The sequence below is a fragment of the Neoarthrinium moseri genome (genome assembly GCF_022829205.1).
Source record: "Neoarthrinium moseri strain CBS 164.80 chromosome Unknown scaffold2_Wmoseri_CBS_16480, whole genome shotgun sequence".
In the NCBI taxonomy this organism is placed as follows: Eukaryota; Fungi; Ascomycota; class Sordariomycetes; order Amphisphaeriales; family Apiosporaceae; genus Neoarthrinium; species Neoarthrinium moseri.
The window spans coordinates 227,718-249,405 of NW_026055116.1; the positions used below are offsets into that span (position 1 = coordinate 227,718).

The 21,688-nt window shown below is 48.1% G+C and overlaps 8 protein-coding genes across 8 annotated transcripts; 3 read left to right on the forward strand and 5 right to left on the reverse strand.

Annotated features, from left to right (window-relative positions):
* Positions 1-213: 213 nt before the first annotated feature.
* Positions 214-2,135, reverse strand: JN550_000825 (uncharacterized protein; the record flags this gene model as incomplete). The annotated part of the gene is made up of 3 exons (XM_049320199.1): positions 214-1,275; positions 1,323-2,001; positions 2,068-2,135. 3 exons carry the CDS (start codon positions 2,133-2,135, stop codon positions 214-216), a joined length of 1,809 nt encoding a protein of 602 aa, XP_049176731.1.
* A 958-nt stretch (positions 2,136-3,093) lies between these two features.
* JN550_000826 (uncharacterized protein) lies at positions 3,094-4,902 on the forward strand (the record flags this gene model as incomplete). The annotated part of the gene is made up of 1 exon (XM_049320210.1): positions 3,094-4,902. One exon carries the CDS (start codon positions 3,094-3,096, stop codon positions 4,900-4,902), a length of 1,809 nt encoding a protein of 602 aa, XP_049176732.1.
* A 1,242-nt stretch (positions 4,903-6,144) lies between these two features.
* Positions 6,145-6,753, reverse strand: JN550_000827 (uncharacterized protein; the record flags this gene model as incomplete). Its single annotated transcript, XM_049320221.1, has 2 exons — positions 6,145-6,515; positions 6,600-6,753. 2 exons carry the CDS (start codon positions 6,751-6,753, stop codon positions 6,145-6,147), a joined length of 525 nt encoding a protein of 174 aa, XP_049176733.1.
* A 2,710-nt stretch (positions 6,754-9,463) lies between these two features.
* JN550_000828 (uncharacterized protein) lies at positions 9,464-11,350 on the reverse strand (the record flags this gene model as incomplete). Its single annotated transcript, XM_049320232.1, has 4 exons — positions 9,464-10,106; positions 10,158-10,902; positions 10,959-11,217; positions 11,279-11,350. 4 exons carry the CDS (start codon positions 11,348-11,350, stop codon positions 9,464-9,466), a joined length of 1,719 nt encoding a protein of 572 aa, XP_049176734.1.
* Positions 11,351-15,061: 3,711 nt separating this feature from the next.
* On the forward strand, positions 15,062-16,079 carry JN550_000829 (uncharacterized protein; the record flags this gene model as incomplete). The annotated part of the gene is made up of 5 exons (XM_049320243.1): positions 15,062-15,344; positions 15,413-15,606; positions 15,750-15,805; positions 15,860-15,960; positions 16,039-16,079. 5 exons carry the CDS (start codon positions 15,062-15,064, stop codon positions 16,077-16,079), a joined length of 675 nt encoding a protein of 224 aa, XP_049176735.1.
* Positions 16,080-16,845: 766 nt separating this feature from the next.
* Positions 16,846-17,331, reverse strand: JN550_000830 (uncharacterized protein; the record flags this gene model as incomplete). Its single annotated transcript, XM_049320254.1, has 1 exon — positions 16,846-17,331. The coding sequence occupies one exon, from the start codon at positions 17,329-17,331 to the stop codon at positions 16,846-16,848; it is 486 nt and encodes a 161-aa protein (XP_049176736.1).
* A 370-nt stretch (positions 17,332-17,701) lies between these two features.
* JN550_000831 (uncharacterized protein) lies at positions 17,702-18,478 on the forward strand (the record flags this gene model as incomplete). The annotated part of the gene is made up of 3 exons (XM_049320265.1): positions 17,702-18,279; positions 18,331-18,378; positions 18,433-18,478. The coding sequence occupies 3 exons, from the start codon at positions 17,702-17,704 to the stop codon at positions 18,476-18,478; spliced, it is 672 nt and encodes a 223-aa protein (XP_049176737.1).
* Positions 18,479-20,810: 2,332 nt separating this feature from the next.
* JN550_000832 (uncharacterized protein) lies at positions 20,811-21,066 on the reverse strand (the record flags this gene model as incomplete). Its single annotated transcript, XM_049320276.1, has 2 exons — positions 20,811-20,846; positions 20,896-21,066. The coding sequence occupies 2 exons, from the start codon at positions 21,064-21,066 to the stop codon at positions 20,811-20,813; spliced, it is 207 nt and encodes a 68-aa protein (XP_049176738.1).
* Positions 21,067-21,688: the final 622 nt, after the last annotated feature.

Here is a 21,688-nt window from a genome sequence, read left to right on the forward strand (position 1 = left end):
GCTTGTCCCCGCACATTCGAATGGAATGTGCTGCATCGGCCCGCATTGTGGTCTCCGGGAGGGGGTTTCGCGTCAACAGGCAAGCGGAGAGCATGCAACTGCGCCACCGGTGCTTTGAAGCAGCTATAACAACATAGAACTTGGGGCAAAGTGCAGCCCTGATACCACACGCGTCTGCCACTGGCGCTAATCAGTAGCACTAGGACACAAGGACTAAGCTTGGGCCCTCCTCTGTAACAGGCAATGATGGCCCCATTTGCGTCTGAATTTATCAGGTACCAACTTGGAGTCAGGTACCCAGAGAACCCTTGCCAACAGATGAGTCTTGGCAGCGTCGAGGAAAGGCTCGCATTTGACAACCTCCCAGTTCTCGGTGTCTGCGACGTAGTCCGGCTCGAAGGGTGGCAGTGGGCCTGTATTTTCGGGATACCGAGTGTCAACCAGGAATGAGCATTGTCGAATATCAACATACTTCCCCATATCCTCTTCGTTGCGATCGTTCATGCCGCTAGTGGGCAGCCATGTCCCACTCCAAAAACCGAAACCAGTGCGAGCCTCAGAGAACTCACCAGGAAGCAGACCACGGAACTCTGACCGTACGAACTTGGGGCGCATGTCTCTCGGAAGGAAGTAGGAGCTAGGGAAGCGATACCATTCTTTGCCAAAGCACACGTTGTCCCCGCGGCCACCAAGTCCCTGCTCTTCGGCAACGCCAGCGCCCAGCGGGGAGTACAGTTTCAAGGGTGCTGAATAGCCAGTGTAAAGGCCTATCACACGAGCCAAACCGATGTCCAGGGAGAGGAACAGAGTGGAAGCAACCACGAACAGCTTGAATCGAGCGGGAATCTTGCCAAACAAGGTTTTTGGGTCGGAATGGCCAAAGGCGTTCAGGAGCACATGCAGTGCCAAAGCAGCATTGAAGCACAGGAAGGGGTATGCTGGATACATGAAGCGTTCCTCTTTGTGCGGCTGGAGGGTAAAAATAGCCAGCCACATGTAGAAGGGAGACAAGAACACGATGGTGCGCAAGCCGGACTGGAAGCCATACTGCCGTGAAGAGATAGCCTTTTGAATCAGGAACAAGGGCAGCGAGAGCAGTGCAAGAATGAACCAAATATTGAAGTTGATGGCCAAGTTCCGGAAGTAAAAGGTCCAGGGTTCCGTTCCATACAAATCTGGGCCGCCAGTTGACGAGAAAATGTTGTACTTGACAATATTCCAAGAGACCATTTCCCATTTCTTGTAGAAGAAGGTGTTGACCAAAGTATCGCCCATCTAGGCATGTCAGTAGAGTCAGAATGAACCAGGAGCGGGGAACCTACGACAAGTAGAAGTGCAGCTACGACGCCACGCGTGACTCGCAGGAACGCTTCAAAGAAGCCTTCTCTGGTGCTGACAAGGGCAAATACGGCTTCTTCAATCAGGAAGGGGAAACTCAGAGCAGAAGCAAATGGCCACCCGAGGATACCTCCGACGGCGAACCACCAGATGCCCCAAGAAGTTCTGACTCCGCCACGCCAGTTCATGAACGCGGCTGCACCTAAGAGAGACGTGTACATGGCGAAGCTAGAGGGTAGGAAGGCCGTAGCGGAGTGAAAATTCCCGGGGGTGATGACGGTGGCGATCAGGAAGAAGAGCCCAATCCGGGGATTCAACGTGAAGCTCACGACCCGGAACATCAGCACCTGGCATAGTGCGCATATAAAGGCCAGTATGTATCGGACGAAGTAGAACTCGCCAAGCTTTGTCGGATGGGGTAACAGTCGCCGAAAGTTCCCAACTATAGCATGTAGGCCGACATAGAACCAACTTCGAATGGCGTAGTCGGGAGAGTACTCCCATGTTTGCAGACCATAGCCATGGGAGAGATAGTGGGTAGGCTCCCAGTAGTTGAAGGTCTCGTCGCAGTCTTGGATCGGAGCATAGAGGGCCGATATCAGGTTGGCGGCCAGAAAGACGTAGAAGGCCGAGATGGGCGCAATGGCAAACGGCGAAGGGGCCCTGAGGTCAAGCAGTCATGGTCAGCTGTGATTCAGAGCAGCGTGGAATCTGTGGAGCGTGGTTTACTTCTTCTTCTTAGCATGGCTCGCTGCGGGATGGACGAATTCCGCTCTGTCTTGGGGATCAGGCGCCATGGCGAAGCGTAGATGTGCAGGCTGACCGCGGGAGGCAGTCAACACAACTTCTCGTCATCTGAATGTGTGGTGTCGACCAGAGGTTAACGCAGAGCTGCAAGCTCATCAGTAACCGCCCAGCTACATGCGCTAGCGGGGAGCTAACCAGGGGCCCCTAGTATCTCTGGTTTTAGCACAGTCTGGCAGTGACCTCACTGTGAGGCGCCTGGTGAAGCGGGCAACTCCACACCACAGTCCCGGAAACCCTGGTCCACGCTCAGAGCTGGCCGAGAGTAGCAAGGCGCTGTTGGAGCTTTGATTGAAACCGACTCGGACGGCGACGGCAGTGTAAGGTAGGAGCTGGGATGGATGTCGGCCGCACACTATTGTTCAGCTCTTCACGAAATCAGACCTCGCCAGCGAAGCCAGATGCTGGCCAGTTGGTGCAACATGCGCTAAAGCGGAAGGCAAGCCCCCCGCAGCAGGTGCCGCCGCAGGTTACTGCCTGACAGTTTTAGGTGGCCAAGCGGTGTAAGTCGCTATAACGGGGCGCTAAAGAGCGCTAATACCGCTAGCACCGGCTTCTCGCCTCAGGCCGTCCCACTTTAATTTTTCTTGACTGCAGGTGGGTCGCAAACTGCCCAAAAATAATTCAAGCCTGCAAAGTGAGTTCTTGAAGTGATCTTCATCATCAAGCTCTTCTTCGTGATATCAACTCACGAAGTAGAGTGAAGTCGCCGACCTTGAAGAGGAGCAATCTCTGGACTGTTCCTATTCTTTCTCTGCTTTTTCTCTGGCCGCGCGTCCATAAACTTGTGGTCGCTGCCAAAATAAAAGGGCAAGGCAGTCGTCACGTCAACAAACGGTTCTTGCGCCGACCTGATATTGGTTTCTCTGCATACTGTAGCTGCCGATTCTGCAACCAGCTCAACGCGTCTCAAGCTGTCCTCGTCGCCTGGCGCACATAGTCCACACCAACATGGCGTCAAAGGGCTTCCAGATCCCGGGTCTGACGACTTTGTCGCAGACCCAGGTCCCCCAGACAGAGAATGCCTCCCATGCAGCTCCTCCTTCTGAGCCTGCCCAGAGTCGACCGTCATCCGCTGCAGCTGATGAGACACATGACTCCGGAGACGCGCTTCTGACTACAGCATCTCTTCATGACCCCAATGTCATTGCCACCGTCAATGGCGATGCTGGTGCGATGGAAGTCGACCAGCACAATCCCGCCATTGCAACAACTGCTAATGAGCTCACTGCGCCTCCGAGCCCCCCGTCACTCACTCAGGATCTTGAACAATATCTGAAAGGCTTTGCAAGTAGTGCGTCTGCCACAGAGCATCCTACTCAGAATCCGGAAGAAAACAGTGAGATGCAGGATGTTCAGGATGTCCAAGAGCACAACGAGCAATCAGGCCATCCCGAATGGGAGGAGGACTCTTCGCCTTACGAGTCGTCTTCAGACTCAAGCAGTTCAGATGATTCGGACGATGAAGATGACGACTCAGATGACGGCAAGGAGCTGTTGAACCCCGAAGAACTGGCACGTATGCTGATGGAAGCCGGGTCTGACGATGAGGGCGAAGGCAAGCCGAGAGGTTCGGCCTCGGGTGCGCAGTTGCGCACCAAGAACGAACAGGTCGAGGACATCCTTCCGAAGCCTGAGATTACTCTGACCGAAGAGAGCAAGTTGGAGGTATTGGGTGAAGTCGAGCACATCATCGATAACACCATTGTTGTCAAGGCTTACACGCCGGGTGACCACCGGGTCCTCGACTCCGGTTCTGCTCTTTTCACCGAGGGCCGAGTTACATTCGCAGCTCTCGCAGATCTCATTGGTAGTGTCCGAGAACCACGCTACACTGCACGTTTCAAGGATGATGAGGATTTCAAGTCGTACAACCTTACCCTTGGTTCCAAGGTCTACTACAGCCCGGAGCATGCCTCTTTCGTCTTTACTGAACCTCTCAAGAGTATGAAGGGTACCGATGCCAGTAATCTGAATGACGAAGAGCCCGGTGACGACGAGATGGAGTTTTCCGATGATGAGAAGGAGGCGGCTTACAAGAGAGAGCAGAAAGAAAAGCGAAAGGCTCGGCACGGACGCGGGGGAGGAGCATCTGGCCGCGGCGGACGACGCGGCTCGCATGACACTATTACCGAGCCTACAGCTTTAAAGTACGATGACGATGACGACGGCCCGTACCGACCTTTGGCTCGACCTGCCAACTTTGGACAGGGTCCCTCGACATTCACTCATGGCTCGTCGGCTAGCCAGGACAACGGCGGTTCATTCCGAGGTGGTAGGGGTGACTTCAGAGGTAGGAGCCGCGCCCGTGACCGAGGTGCTCGTGGCAATCGAGGCAGAGGATCCGGTCACTCACTGCCTCCGAGAACACAAGGCTATGGCCAGCAGTTTCAGCAGCCGCCTCCGCAACAGTCGTATGGCTCGTTTCCTCACCCGCCACCCCAGCTTGGCAATCAGGCCTACTCGGTCCCTCCTGCTGCACAGTTCTTTGGAACTTCTGCGGGTCAGGGTCAGGGTCAGGGCCAGGGCCAGGGTACTCAACTCCCGTTCCCTGCCTGGCCGCAGCCACCGCAGAACCTGCCGCCGAACTTCATACCACCTCCTCCCCCTCAGTTCCAGCAGCAAGGTGGGCAGGCTCCCACCTTCTACAACCCGGCTTTCTTCTCTGCACTTCAGGATCAGTTGCAGAACCACAACCAAAACCAGGGTACCAGTCAGCAGTCCGGTCAACAGTGGCCTCACCAAGGGGGTTCCGGTTAGCAGCCGAACACTCCAGGCAATAATCACGGTCACAACACGAGCACAACCGCTTTCGGCATCATGCCAATGTTCAACCCGATGATGGCAACGATGGTGACCGACAACATGAACACCACAGCCAGGATGAATCAGGGCATGGAGAACAGGGACGCGCAAGGGCACCGACCCTTCAGGAAGCGCGTCAGGCGCAACGTCAAACGCAACTTCAAGCGCAAGTCTGGGGATGATGACGATCGTACTTACCCCTGATCATGTTTCAGTCCAGAGGTCCTTGGAGTCTGCAACGCGTCAGAATCTATGTCTGAGGCGTTGCCAATATACCGGCCCCTGTTCCTTGTGACAGCAAAGTTACGATGGGTGAGAGGAGAGCATCATGGAAACCCAATAATAAAACGTCAACAAACAAGCATTTCTGATCGACATGGATCATGTTTGGCCGAGCAATGAATTGAGTTCGAGCCCATATAGCTTGTATGAGTTGAGACAGATATGGTTTACCATGGTCTTGCTATGGCATAAGGGAGGCAAGCCAAAAAGCTGAGTCACATGGGTCAGAAAGAATCTGTCTGCGATGCGTACAGAACCTGCAGATGTATATAGCAAAGCATTGGTAGACTTTGATACCCCGAAATGGCATGGCACGGTTGTATACAGAGTTTGCATTTCCACGATATTCAATCCGAGAGCTGTTGTGCTTGTAAACCCACCCTAGAGCTTGGCAATTCCATACGTTGACTACTGGTTCAACAACAGCACACCAGAGGACACACACATACATAGAAATCTACTCACGTGCATCATGTCGGTTCAGCCATGCAATCCTTGAGTAAAAGGAATCGGCAGCCTTGACTCTCAACCAAGTTCAACTCAAGACTGAATGAAGGCTTGATTCATCCGGCAAAAAACATAACTGCACTAGCCGCGAATCGAACGCGGGGCCCATCGATGGCAACGATGGATTTTACCACTAAACCACTAGTGCTGATGTGGAAATTTGGATGTTAAACACAACCATTACAACTATGCTGCAACACTGCGAGTAGAATACACTCAGTTTACGGTTAGTCAAACAACACAACAGCGATTGCACGAATTTCGACTTGGCTCAGACACGTCACGCGATGTAACTACACGACCAAGGCCTCTAAACTTCCCCTCCAGGGTAGCAAATATCACCCACACTTAAGTTGGTGTCTCTACGCTCCTCATCGGGAGCGATCGTAAGCATCCGTTAGTGATTAGTCACACCTTTGGCTCTTTCTCAACCTCATCTGCAATCTCGATAATCGGCTTCACAAGCTTCTCTACCTCTGTCACGCATGCTGCGTGGCCACCGGGATTGCGCAGTACCCTCTTGAGCGATGGAATCGTCGAGATCATGGCCTGCTGCGTTGCTGGAGAAATCGTCTGGTCTTTCTCGCACAGGATGTAGTATATGGGGACAGTTATCTCTTCCACACCCACCGAGGGCCCGCCTGTCAGCGACTGTAGCGACTGCGGCAGCAGCGACGCCAGGTACTGGTCGGCCTCGTCTTCTGCCATTTCCGGCCCGTGGAAAGCAGCCTTTGCCTTTCCGTTGGCCACCGTCAGCCAGTCAGCAGCGTCGACAACGTCTGAGCCCGGTGGCAGGACGCTGAGTGCGCATGCACCCGCCCTCGACGGCGCGGTGCTCGTAAGTTAAACGATAGCGCGGATACCTCCCTTCTGATGCTGCGCCGCGCGCTCCGTCACCGAGTATCCCTTCGCTGCGGCGTTCAGAGGCGTGCCGCGTACGAGTGCGACACGGCGACAAACTCCATGCTCTTTTCGGGGTGGGGCGCCATCGCAGCCTGAATATTGCATCAACTTCATTGTGTTGTGAGTTCTCATTTTCGTTACCGATTCCCTTGATTTGAAAGGTGGGAGAAAGGTGGGTTACCGTTTGCAAATATTCATTGACCTTTCATGCTAGGGATTGCTCAAGCGTACCGTGATGATGTATAACAAGACAGACCAGACGGACCGACTAACGGAGTTGGAGATTTATCATGCTAACCACTGTGTTGAGGTATTGAGAGAGGTCCGTCTGTTCTCCACTCTTGGACACACCCTCTTACCTTTTCCTCCTTCACGTCCAAAAGATTGCTCGATTAGAATGTAAGGCACTAACTCCATTATCCACAACCCAGCTTGTACTATGTAAAGGAGATTTGACCATTCAAAAGCCGAAGGGTTTGCAAATACATGAGGGGATGGAGTGGACATCAAGACATATGTGTCGGGATGAAGACGCTCTTCTTGATGCAATTTGGAAAAGGTCTATTGTCAAGACGGATGGAGGGTGGGTTAAGAGGAATCGGTAACCGATGGTGTTCTGTAGACAGAAATCTATCGCAACCATAAAATCCATGGTATCTAGTCAGTTTCCAGAGCTCTTCTCTATTTAGGGCTTGATTTCATCAAGTTTTCACTCGTTCAACGACAAGTAGTCGAACATGAAAGTTGTCATTAAGCGTAGCATTTCGGCTGGGAAGATCATATACGGCAGCGCTGAGCGGCGGTAGTTGCTTTGCGTACTCTGGCCATACAATTGAGTGCCAAGTCTATATATTACCCAGTTGAACAAAGATCTGAATCTCATTGATACGGATTGTATGGCTGCGCTCCTTTTGAGTACTTCTGCGGTGGGAGATGGTTCTCTTCCATGGTACTAAGAGGTTGCGGCTGAATTGTCCCTAGTCCCCGGCCTCAGGTCGAAAAGAGGCACATTCCTGATCATGCTGTATCAAAAGCCTATGAAAGGAAAATATCAAATCTCAGATCTCAGATAAAAGCGGTATATGCGGTTTGGAAATCCAGAAGTACCTTGTATGCAAGAAAAAGACTAAAACCTGTTTTGCTACAGGCAAGTGTTCTACGAATGTAGCACCCCGATCTCAAATGATCCCAAGATCGGCCCATGGTGCGTAAAACAGTAGCCTATACCAACCTCATAATCTCGTAGCCATCCAGCTCTTGATCCCCTCAAAGTCCCTACAAACGTGCCACTGATCAGTATCGGCGTGGGCAACTCTTGCTTCAGGTCTCCACGCGTTAGGAGTCCAGGTCAAATCGAAGTTGCAGATCAGGTGCTGGCGAATGTTCTCCAAGCAATGATCTAAAACAAGATATCAAAATTAGCCACGATTTTGAGGAGAAGACTGCAAAACGGAGACAATAACAAGATGCATTCGATGACTCATATGGTATGGTCTTGCGGGCTCGTCGCTGATCTCTGTGTAATAATCACGTGCTAGTGATTTGCGGATGGTGTTCTACTCCCCCTGGTCAATTAATTTGCAAAGGGTAGGATTGAACGGCTGCCCAAGACGTACCAGACAATGGAGCGCATGCGTTGCACTCGGCCTTCCAAGTTACTATCAGACACAAATTGAACTCGTAGATTAGAGACGGGGAAACATACTGCACAAGATATGTCCCGTCCACCAAATACTCCTCAAGCACATGCATTCCGGAATGCTTGATCTCTTCGGGCGTTAGCCTCATGAACCCGTAGGTCCCACCTAGAAATCATTACATAAGGATTCTAGTAGACGACGATGCTAGTCCGAAATCTCACCATTCAACATGTCTTCCATCCACGCAGCATCAACCTCTGGACTCGGCGGAGCAAAAAAGTTGGTAGTATTTGGGTTCACACTGAGTGAATAGCTTCCATTCCCATCAATGTGTATTCCCCCATAGAACTTCGTTTTTCTCAATGTTATCACCGTGCGGGCCGGTTCTCGATTCTTGTTAATAATTTCATCTTCTAGAACGAGAGCAGACATTACCTATGTCAGTCACAAATCCAGACTCATACGTTCCCAATTCCTTGTTAACCACTAACGGCTCCGTTCGAAGGGATATTATTGTCAATGCTATCAAAAGTATGGCACTGACACTCCACGGCAGCGCTGTACCGCTCCATGCATTTGCGCTCAGAGAACCATCACGATGTAATTTTTCTGATATAGGAGACCCAGATGGATCATCTTGGGAAAGTGTTTCATAGACTTTCCCCCCCTTCTTTTTGAAATAGTCGGATAGAAGCATGCTAAAAGAAAAATTATTAAAAACTTTGAGGATAATTCTTTGCTCTACGTTCTGGGACATTGAATTGAGCCAATAGTAGTGTTGAATTGCCAAAAGCATCACAATTCATGAGAGGGATATTACAACTTAACAGCCCGCGTGTGTTCTTTAAGGGGGCAATGAGCCCCAGCAAACAGGGCACGTAATTTTCGTAAAGGAGCCGAGATATCGAGATCGGAGGTTGAAATAAGTTGTTTTTCCCTTTAAGGAATGGTCAAGTTTTATCTCTGATCTGAACTTCTATCTACTATGCCAAACTAAACACGAAGAATTATCTTTTGAATATGCTGACATCAGCCACAGAAGATAATCGCGAATAAACTTAGATTCTATGGTAGTCCGAATGGAAACAAATGCGTCGAAAAGACTGTGCCACTTCAACGTCCCACGAATAATATACTTGGGGAAAACCCTATACGTTTCTCACGATTTTACATGGGTGTATGTGCTACAGATTGTTCTCAGAATTCCTATATGTCGGATACAACCCTGGAAATTCTGAAACAAGCTCGTTGAAGATTCCTCCCCATGCCAATGGGTCTACCACCTCTTGGTAACTACCCATTTCATCTATATGATCAAATGACCTCGTCTCCGCTGACAATAGCGAAGCCAGCTCTGTTTCCGATATTTCAATGACATCATTGATGATCTTAGGATCCGAGCCTGGACAGTCAGCCGTATAAGCAAGACTTTCTCTGGGCGTAAGGGGTATTCCTACAAGAGATGTGTCATTGCCACAGGTCTCAAAGTCAATGATCCCTGGAATTGCAGGGTATTCATCCGAGGATTGTGACAATACTTCATGATCATTTTCAGGCGTTGCTCCTGAATGATTTGAAGCCACCTTTTCCCTAGTCTCCTGGTTGAAGGCATCCTTCAGATCAACGTAATGTTTCAGCTGTTCAAATAGGGGACTAGTCGAGAGTAGAATCTCTGTTGGGCTCCAACCATAAGCGACGAAGCCATCAAGAAGAGCTTCTGTTGCGCTCTTGTCATGTGATTTGATCTCGCGATCCAACTCCGGGGTTTGAGTCCTCAGGAATTCGACAATCAGTGAAATATCCTTAACACTCAGTTTACGTTCCCAACTGAAACCAAGATTAGTTCTTACTATCGTAGCTGTATGATAAGAAACTCACATGGTAGATACGTTGCAGCCAAGACGGAGGACATACCCTGGACCGCCCTCCATCAAAAGCTGTAGATAACCTCTCCCGGCTTTCCGCTCCGCTTTCACAACATCTACACTGGTCGATATAATCGACGCCTGTAATTCAAAGGCGGCAGTCATCTTTCCTCTGCCTTGAGAGAGCACGAGGGATTGAGATTTTGACAGCTCCTCTAGATCGTGCTCCAGGTAGATATAGCAGAAACGAGCTGCGTATGAATACTGCTCCCTTGCTTGTTTCAATTTCCGATGACCTTTATATAGATTTTGGAGTCTAGCATTGGAGCAACCTGCCGTTAGTGGTTTGGTGAAGATGGCGGACCTTGAACTCCAAATATCCAGCACAAAGCCTGGGGCTAACTTTGGAGCCTCGAGGAAGCCTTGAATAGCTCGAACTAGATAGCGTACTCTATTGCGGCGTGTTCCTAGCCTTGCCTCAAAGAAACCCATCGCCTGCCGGAGAATTCCGCACGAAGAGAGTTCTGAAATATCATATGAAGATGCCACTGATTCTGGTGATGAGTACATAGGTGGTAGACAGGACGAGAGTGGAAATAATAGTGGAGAACTGTTAGGACTTGCGCTTCCCAATGCATCAATGTCGCCATATCCCTGACTAGAGGGTGAGAACATAGAATCCGAATGTGATGGATCTGGGGAGAATGCTGCTGTGTTGGACGGAGCTAGCACTGGTATGCTCAACTCACTCAGTCTCTCTGCAAGAAGAGTCAGCTATATTCATAGCCATTGAGTTTCATTGCCAGAGACACACCTGTTACTGGGTAAGCCTGGGGGTAAGTGTTTGGGCGGCAGAGTCGATTTGAAGCCCGCCGCCTTCCTTTGAAGCCTGTTGAGCCTCCGTTTTTCACAGCTGCGCGAGTTGTTATTGGATCAAGTGCCACAAAATCAAAGCTATGCTGTGCATCTGGACAGGCTGGCGGCGTGCTGAGTTCTTGGGCTTCTCTTAGCAGCTGCCGTAGTTGTGAGACAGTCCCCCGCTTTAAGAATTTCTGGAAGCTTTCTCTGACTTGCTGCAAAATGATTAGAACGGTTCTCCTGTCCAAGAGTCGAGCATCATACGGATGATTTAACAACTTCAGCAGGTGAGAGGTTCTCCAGCGCCCACTGAAGAGCGCTAATCGGGTCTGAGTTGATGAGTGCCATGATGATTTTAGTTAAGTGTATCGTTGCCAAGCTGCCAAGCTTCCAGCCTTCTAGGTAGCGGCATGTTCGAAATCTTGGGAGCGGGAGAGTACCCTTAAAGTTTACTGATTACCAGCCTCAGCGAAGCACAGATGCCAACCGTTAGTAACGTATTTTGGGTACAAATTAGTCTAGCGCAGAATCTAAATTTCGATCCAGCATAAGCGAGACCCGGTTGGAAACCGTGGATACGAACACCTATACTCAAAACAAACGCAGGATAAACAATTCGCGCACTTCACTGTTCCGTTTACCCGGGTGGACTTTCTCAGGACAGCCAAGTGCATTGAAAGGATGAAACGAGACGGAGTTTGATCTTATGCTATCCACCGTGGTAGCCCACTGACTCATAAATGTTTTCATCCCATGTTCTATGTTTCTTCATATACTGCAAAGGTTGGCTTTCCTGATTTCTGCTCGACAAGCCAATGAAAGCCTGTTCTTAATGATAAGTGGAGAAGCCATGGATTGGCATGCATATTGTTTAGACTACTCTAAAAGTCAACGGCTCTACCGATTTATTGTGACCACTAACATGGAGGTGCAAAACTCTGACAAGATCTCCACCCATGTTCTTGAGATATACTTTATTGACTAACACCGGGATCATGCCTGGCATCCGTTCCTTTGCGGGTCTACTTGCGGTACGTCCCTGAACTCACACCTGCTTCCATTTCCTCAACTGTCACCAGGATTGCTGCCTGGGGTCTGAAACAATCTGCAACAGTTGGAGATCAACAAGGATTGTTAGCATCCCAAGACATAATTTGGAAAGGCCTCCTATCGTCTTTTCTAGCTTGAGTTTGGGATCGCACGAGAAGGGCAGCTCATAAAGAGTTGATTTTAATGCGCGAAAAGTCCCACTGTGTAAAGCCACAGTGATGAAATAGCTTCTCTTTCAGTCTACATTTAACCAGCATGCATTCTGAAACCCGTATTCGTCAACGTTAAGTGAGCGCAAGCGTTACAGATATCTCTACCACATTTTCATGTTTTCATGCTTCATGCCACTCGGACATCCGCTTGACAGTATCTAAAATAGAGGGCAACCTGGTAAACCATTACAAGGGTAGCCGAAACCATTGCGCAGGTAGGATCTTCGCCTACCAACCAGAAAAGAAGAGCTGGGCGCAAAGAAATGCAAGAAGTTCAAAGGAATCGTTCAAGAGAAGGCCCAACGCTCGTATCATAGTGCCATGTGGGCAGAGTGCTTGATCACCTCCAAGTCTCCTGCCTCGTAAGGGCTGTAAGACTATTGAGTTATCTTCAGAGAACGAGAATCCCAGTTTAGAGTTCAACGGTGCAGATCTTGGCGGTGTGATGAAGATCGACATTCACTCTTAGAAAACGGGTGGCGTGGGTGCGCAATTGTTGCCGATAGCCATGCACGCGTGGCGGGCGTAAAAACAAGCTTTTTCAAGTGGATATCTCCCGCGCCTGCTTTGCAGGGATGGAGGAAGCTGACTCAACCATCAGCTGGTCAAGGATCTAACGGTTACACCCGGTCGCCAGCCTAGCCAGAGAGAGAGAGAGAGACGATCACTCGTGACAAGGCCTTGCAACTCAGGACAGGCAATGCTTAACTCTGTACGGGCAGGCGCAAATCGATCTGATTTTGGCCAAACTTTCTGCTGCAAAACGCGCGTTTTTAATGCGTGAGGGGGCCTGTGGATCCAAGGTGTTCCGATGTTGGTCCTCCTAGACAGCTGACGCAAATTCTCACTTTAACTCTGACAACTTACAGGGAATACTTGGACTTAGTAGTGATAGGCACTGGACAGCCTTAATCGTCCTCTTCTTCCAATTCTCGGAGGATTTATGTAGCCTTCTTCCCACGGGTTTACTGGCCACCAACGACGATCAATGTCCAGGATAGACCATTCTCCAATCTCGATCATAACTTTTCATGTATCCACTAATAGACGTGGGGATACTGGAGATAAATTGACCTACTACTTCCGTGACGCCTCCTTTCCCTCGGGTTTCCAGAGCTGTTCTACCATATCGCAGGCCTATATTCAGTCTCCGTAGAACAACATGCCACTATCAAGCGTCCAAACTTGAGTTCTTTTTTTTATTGGGATGAGCTATCTTGAATGCCCAACCCCTCTATCTGCTAGCGCTTCATCTTCCATTTTGTTCCTTTCAGTAATAATAAGTGCAATGATGACAAGTGCCGATCCGAGACAAGACATAAAATCGGGTGCCATACGCCAGATCAATCCATCTGCTATGAGAGCCAGTACTGACTGAAGGTATAGCATATATATAGCTGAGCTATTCTGCTCCACAGCTAATCCAAGCGTCAAGAAATACTCCTGACAGATAGTTAGTGTGCTTCCAGGGTATAGTGACATCCACTCACCATCAAAGCGCTACAAAATCCAATCAATACCAGAAGATACCATTGCCAAAGACCTAGATTAAAATCGTAGTTGACGCCTGGGACCCCTGCGAAGCAGACACTGCTCACGAGCAGGATACCCATGGCAAAGCAATTTGTACTCGCTAATGGATGAACTCTGCTGCCAAGTTTTGAGATAGAAGAGTATGCACACTACCAAACTCGTGAATCACTTTGCCGGATATCCAAGTTGAACTGATGACTTACCACTCCGCCCATCACTCCGACCGTCGCATAGACTAGCCCTTTTGGAAACGTGTGAGACAAGAATTTATCATCCTCGGGGCTCGAAGGCAATCGTCGATTTCCCATATGGTAATAGACAATGCTAACAATAAAACTTGGCCTGCCAATGAGGCTAACTCCGAGTAAGCAAACAATGGCCGAACCAGTTTGTATGTGGCTAAATCTCTTGCTCGTGAGGAAATTGGCTCCCATAGGGGCGAGAAGATTCAAAATTGTCGCATCTGCGAGTGGTAGATGTTGAAGGGAGTCTTCTTTCGTCAGCTTGCAAGAATTAAGTAAGAGTCAATACTAGAGGGTGCATCATGAAAGAAACGAAAGACTAGACCAGAGAGTGAGGCTCACAGTAAAAACCAACTGAGCCGCATATCCCGCCGAACACTCTAAGTGCGAGTAGATGCCTCATTTTGTAGCTCCCAAGCGGAAGTTCTTCTGGGCACCAGGTAATAAGAAAAAGGCTGTTGCTACTCAAGGTAATGAACATCCGGACTTGAAGGATCTGTTGGGGATCTACTTCTTTGATTGTTTCCAAATATTTGGCTAGACTGTGAACAACGACAGCAACAACTTGAGAGGCAAGTACCAGCAAAGAACTTCTGCTAATCATGTTAAGGATTCACAGGTGATATGAGATTTTGGTAATTGAACTTGGACAAGAAACGCGGATGAGAAAATTGGTGTATACTTGATAGTGTTGTAAAGAATAGCGCACGCCAACTGCACGTAGTAAGCAGTGCTACGCTGACGTGAAACATAATACGACATACCCACCTTCGTCCATCCGTATACGTCATGGTGTCGTGGCTCAGAACTCTCCATTACTGCTATAGATGAGGCCCGTCTCCCCGTAAATGGAAGAGGCCTGACCTTGGCTAGGATTCATGCCCCTTGAAATAAGTGGGTCGAATGCATGCCTATCTTTGAGGGGGCACTTGCCACCTGAACTAAGCATACGCCGTGGTCGCTTGCTATATACCCAAGCCCAATCCTAGTTTGGTTTGAAAACCACCATCAGAAATTTGAACATGTCAATTCTGTCATTGTTCTGGAATCGACTACTTGATCCGCTACCCGGGAGGTCGGGAGGCGAAACGTCGACGGAGAGTAAGCAACATTTGCTTCCCAAAGATGAGGTCTCCGAAGTTCCACTTCGTAGTGGTATAATAGCCACAAACCTTGTTATTACGGTAATTGCTATGTCAATTTGGGGCCTGGTCGCATTTTCAGCGGGCTTTGTGGTGGGAAACACACAGCGCGTTGGTAAATGGGGAACATTTGAGCATGGATTTTTAGAAGAACAGGTTGTCAGTGAGTGGTGTAAAATGTTTAAATAAATTTGCTGTACAGTACGTTTAATAACAAGAACTAATCTATAGCGTCGTCCGACATATTCGAACTCACTCGAAGAGTATTTACGGGAGGTGTGGATTTCAGCCCAGACGGTACAGAGATTCTTGGGCATTCCAATTATGTCGGCGAACCTACAGCAGAGATTGATGCAGCGTGGAATGCCATCATCGGCGGCGAATCCCACTACATTTCGATCTCTGAAGAAGAAGCAGTCACGCTCGTATGTAAAATCGGCAGCCATTTCTAATCACATTCGAGAAGTTTGGGACTCACGAGGCCCATTTCTCATGATCCCCTCATAGCAGGAAACTCACTCCTGGCAAACGCACCCAATGAAAAATTTACTAACTTCCAATGTTGCAGTGGGGTGCCGACTCGAACAAGTACAGAGACAGGATTAGGGGTGGATGGACTGGAACGTGAGTCCGATGGTTCTCGGTATTTCTTTTTGGAGACCTCATCATTATGAACAGGCTCGACGTGTTTCATTGCCTGCATTGCTTAAATCAACTGAGAAAGGCTCTGAGGCGAGATATCTACCCAGAAGAAGAATTTCGCGGAATGACACATCAATGTAAGTCACAGCCTGCTATATTATACCAAGTATATAATGACCTCCAACTCAGTGCACTGTATCGATCATCTACGACAGGTGATACAGTGTCAGGCTACGAGTGTCATCTCTCCAAGTGAGTGGCACGATCACCGAGGACAATATATCAACCCGAAGCAGCTTCATACGTGTAGAAATTTTGAAAGGCTCCATCAATATTCCATAGAGAGGTACAATGGTAGCATTGCGGTGCCACGCACGCCAAGGATTCCCTTGAACGCTATAGACTAGTCTGGATAGATATAAAGGCGCTCGATTGGAATAATAATTGGTATAGTAGTCATTATTCGGTCGAGTTTCTCGTCCCTTCAGGCCCTTGATCTCTCAACTTGAAGTCCTCAGATTTTTTATCAAATAGAATAGTGTCGCCGTGTAATTTAAAGAAGGCTTGATCCATGTCCAACTAACCCATCACACAATCGTGTGCGTTAAGCAGTCATAATAGCGTTTGAGTATTGACATTCCATAAACTATTCTGCCATTTAACATGTAAAGTTTACATAAACAGAATAATAGATTCGAGTTACCAAATTACCCTTCCCAACAGGATTGTTGCTGTGGCTTGACATGTATGGGTGTTCCAGTCTTCGATTGAAGCTGCCACAAGTGATGCCTGGAAAGGTCGACAGCCAGAAGCTTTTGACAGTGTGCTATATGTGCCTGACTCCTTGATATTGAATCTAAAATCCTGACACTTGATTTTTGCGCCTTCATTTGCAGTTGCCAGAGATAACTGTTATCAAAGTTCGAGTCAGCAAAACTACAACGAGGCTGACTGGGATTACCAGTCTCCATTCAATCTGCTTTCATACTAAAGCAATTCATGGGTAATAGAAGGATCTCAACTTACATGCAATGCTGAGAGTGATACGTGCCGTGCGTGAAAAGGATATCGAATTCTCCTCTTCGAACCTCTTCCTCTGGAACCTCCTCAACTCCATCATTTTTCCTCCAATAAGTAAAGTTGTTGGCCCTCAGGAAGCTGTTGGATAATTCTTCATCATAGCAGGGCTTTGGAATCCACGAGGACATCATGATATCGTAAACACATCCATTGGCTTTCGCTTCTTCTATCGACCAACCACAGTGTCCCCTTTCAATAAGAGCAAACGGCGAGGTATCCTTGTAGTGGCTGTACCAGACGAGGAATGTTGTCCACGATAGAGTTATGACCACGAAGCATGCGATTTGGAAAAGGGAAGGCCACTTTGATCGTGATTGTGGAGCTTGGCTGGGCTTGAAGGTTGAGAATGGGATAAACACCGATGATGGCGGCTCTCCGCTTTCAGAATCCGTACCCATGAGTGGGTTTTCGTCCTCGTTGTGATCCATGGGTAGAGCTCTGTAGGTAATACAAGGAATCAGTTTGGTATTGGAATTAATGACAGGATTCTCATGACCAATTTGTGGGCTCACTAGCGAGATACCAAGAAGTTCTTAGATGTTTAAAAGATGAAAGAAGAATATTTAGCATCGCTCAACGAAATAGGACGCAAGCTGAAAGACTCATTGAGGTAACGAGTATCAGGTTAGCAGCTCCACAAATTCCAATAGTTCCGCGTTGCCCCTTAAAAGAACTTTATCGTTACAGATCTCTATTTAGGTATATTAAATCCTACTTCGGTATCTATGGATGATCGCATATTGACTCTTGACAACTTCCAACCCTATGGCGCATCAGAAACATACCTGCAACACCATCATGAAATCCATTCGCACATGGAGCTACAAGTCCCTCCGTCAAAGCGACAATGGTACCGATCCAACCGATTCTACTCATCGCGAATTTCCGATATTGTATATGCACATGGGATGGATTATGGCTAGTCTGTTTGCTTTCAGTACCGCCTATCTTCTCTTTCAGCCACCGGCGGTAACTAATTACCGCCCTACTACGTCGGTCGGATCATTCAATGCCGGATTCTCTACTGAATTCGGCCCCGTTAAGCCGCACATCGAGGAGGAATCAACTATGTTTTGGGGAGGACCAAGGTGGTATGACAATGGTACGGGCTACCATCTTCATAATCCTTCCGAGCCGATTTATGTTGGAACACCGACCCCTGAGATAGATGCGGCATGGGGCAAGTTGCTCAAAGGCCGATATTTCAATATCACGGAGGAGGAAGCGGCGATGACTTTCGGCAGGGCTCATGGGCTGTACAATCATCCCGATGGTGTAGGCTACCTCATTGGTCTTGACATCTTCCATACTCTGCATTGCGTGGACGAACTCAGGAAAGCTCTGGATCGTGATCACTATTTCAACAAGAAAACGAAGTTAGCATATCCAGATAGAGGACACCGAGATCATTGCTTGGATCACATTAGACAGCAGCTGATGTGTCATGCTGATTTGACGCCGATACCTGTCATTTGGTATGAAGGACATGGGCGGAGCTTCGTGCAGTCAGATGTAGTTCATACTTGTAGGAAATGGGATGCTGTACGACAGTTCATATCAAGCCGGGCTACTTGATATTAGTAGGGCATTCAAAGACGTATCCACGGAAGCTTTTCAATAAGTTAGGGGGTCTTATGTCCAATATTGTTCTTCAATGATCACCTAGCTCATTTGGACTATATCAGCTCTTTCATCGTCTAAAAAAAGAAAGAAGGACGGCATTAATGGGCTACTTGCTCATAACTTGAATACTAGGGATTCATAATCTCTCCCTAGAATACTCTTTGGGAGTGAATCACAACTCGGAGATATGATGAGAATAGTCAGATTTCTGCTTTACTAAGATGCTGTATGAATCTTCCAAAGTCCTATCCGTTAGGACCATCATGAAACTCCTGGAAAGGATACATCCATGATCGCATCGATTCAAAGCTTCTGCAAATATGCCACTGGTCGGTGTCTGCATGAAACATGCCATTCCCATGTGTCCCAGCTGGCGCTGCCCGCCAAGTTCTTGGTGTGGGTGTCATATCAAGGTGGCACATGAGATCTTGCCGGATCTGCTCCAAACAATGCTCTGGGATGAGTTCACTTGTTAGACCTTTTCGTATGATCTTGGAATATTGCTCAGCATTCTAGCTCACTTAGATGTTCCGAATGAGAGAGCCTTTTCGGATCTCTGTCTGGCGAATCTCTATATGAAGTGTAGTACTGAGGTGCAAGAGATTTCCTAATGTAGTTCTGATTTCGTCAGTTTGAGGGCTCTGGCGATTAAAAAGAATAAAATTTACCAAGCAGTGAAGTGCATGTAAGCCACTTGTTCTGTAAAGATAACATGACACGTTAGTATATTTGTTTAATGTACAGGGAAAATATTAACTGACTCTAAGCGCCAGGAGCCTTGGACTAAGTCCTGTTTAGAGAGCTGTCTAGCCTCCACCGGCCAGTCATTCGGATCTACTTTGATGAATCGATCTATGGGGACTAGTCAGTCTTCCATTTCGCCAAACGTCAGGTCTCGGGAAGTGAGACGAACTTCTCAGAAGTGCTTCCCAAGTCTTTTCCGTCTCTAGGCTCGGAGTTCCAAAGTAATCAGGCTCACCAGCCTTATGACTGAGAGACACGGTGCCATTCTCATCGAAAACAATTCCCCCGTAGAACTTGACCTTGTGGAGTGCTAGTGTATTCCGGTCCGGAACTGAACGTTGAATCAGTATATAATCAGAAAGAGGTAGGGAAAGGATTGGCTGGACTAGGTAACTATACGTATTTCGGTCTTGAATCCTCTCTCGTAGGACCCAAGAGGACTTTTCTCCTGTTCCAAACGTGTGCCAGTAAAAAGGAAGAGCTGTGTAAGAAGTAGAAATGCTACTATAGTGTAAAGGACGGCGAGGTGCCGGGAAGGCGTTCCAACTACTAACTCATCCCTTTCGTCTTGCAGTTCATTCCGGTATGGACTGTTACCGTTCAGCTTCTGATAGAAATGGGTGATGGAAGCTCTGTAGGGTCTCGCGAAGGAAAACATCCTGCAATGCTTCAATTTCAAGTCTCACTGCCAGGTTCTGGCGCAGAATGGAGGGGAGACATCTGAGGGTTTCTATTTACTTGCTAATGTATTTCTACTTATGGCCACTTCTTACTGGCAATGTTTAAATCACTAATCAAACGCATCCCTGCAGAAAATTCTCTCAAGTGTAGTCCCTCGTCACGCCATCTGAGGTAAGACTCGTTGGGTGTTCCTGCACGTCAACCAAGCCTGTCCCGTGTATAACCATATATACGTTATTAAATATCATGAATTATATGAAAGATGACCAAAAAAAAAGTTTCAGAAAGCATCTCATATGCAATATTTGTAAAGCAGTACTCATCTATAAGAATGCAACTTGTCCTAACACGTAAAATAACTCTTTTACACAGTAATTTAGGCTTCAATGTACCTCTCTCCAAGAAAGGTTGTACAAGGGCATATATCATTGTCCGAATATCCTAGGCCTGAGACAACAGAATGAGATCATGGAACAAACACCAGAAATGGTATCAGGCCATTGACTATTGTGTAGCGCCGTAAAGCAAAAGCCACGATACACTAACAGCTCAGCTTACAAGATATTTTGATTCACGAAGACTGACAGGGCATATTGATAAGTCTTATATTCGATCTGATAAAGTCGACTGGAAGACATTATAAAGCAATAGTATCCTTGCTCATAGGGCAGCCTTTGAAATGAGAGTGAGTGCCATGACTAGCTTTGAAAGCATTGCGAACTACACAAATGCGATGCTCATAATTTGACGAGCAGGCTTGGACATCTAAGCGCAGGTTAATGTCGCTCTTGATTTCGTGGGGTTCAAATTCCTACAATGCCTATGGCGGAGATTCTATGTCCATACCATAATGCTCCCCTTACACTACGACATCAACAAGCGATCGCTCAGTAACCTGAAAGTATGGTTAGACATGCAGTATTGTGTGAAGGGCACAGACATACTTCAGGGGCGCAGTCGGCATCGGAGCCTTCCCTGCAAGGGTAGCAGCAGCCTTCAACCTCGCAGCATGGAGTCTCCTCGCAGGAGCAACTGCGAAGGGAGAGGTTCGGATAGAACGGATTGGCAACTGCAAGAGTTCCAAAGAGAGCGAGGACGGCGACGGAAAACTGCATGTTGAAAGTTGATTTGACTGGTGTGAGTCTAGAGTGAGTTGTGAAGCGTGAGGTGAAGTCAAGAAGTCAGATGGTGATGACGATAGATTGATGGATATTGCAAGATCTCGACGTGTTTTTATCTAAACGAATTCGGGTGAACCGCAATATAGCATGCGTTGCAGTTTGGGCTGCTGAGTTAGCTTTCTGGGGGCATTGTCCACCTCAAAGATTCGTAGGGGTAGAGATGACATGGGTCAGCGAGCAAAGAGGGGCAGGGGTCTGTAAGCCAATTGCTTCCTGGACAGATGCCCTTGCGATTTTCCGTTACCGCTAAATCCATTATACGGACTCAGCTTCTTTCCACGCATAGAAGAGATTCGCATGTAGCATTTACAAGGGGTGAGCGAAGCCCTAGCGGAGGGATCTCATTGGTCCAAAATCTCTACAATGAATAACAAAAGTAGCGTTGCAAACCCACCTTGATTGATTCAGGATAAAATCGCTCTTGACGGTTGTCCAAAGTGATTGTGCCAGGGTGGAGGTCGCAGGCCGTAGCAAACCAGAACGAGCATGATTCGGAGTGTGTCAGTATACCACCCCACTGTTGCAGCTTTGTTGACCAGCAACTATGCACTGTATT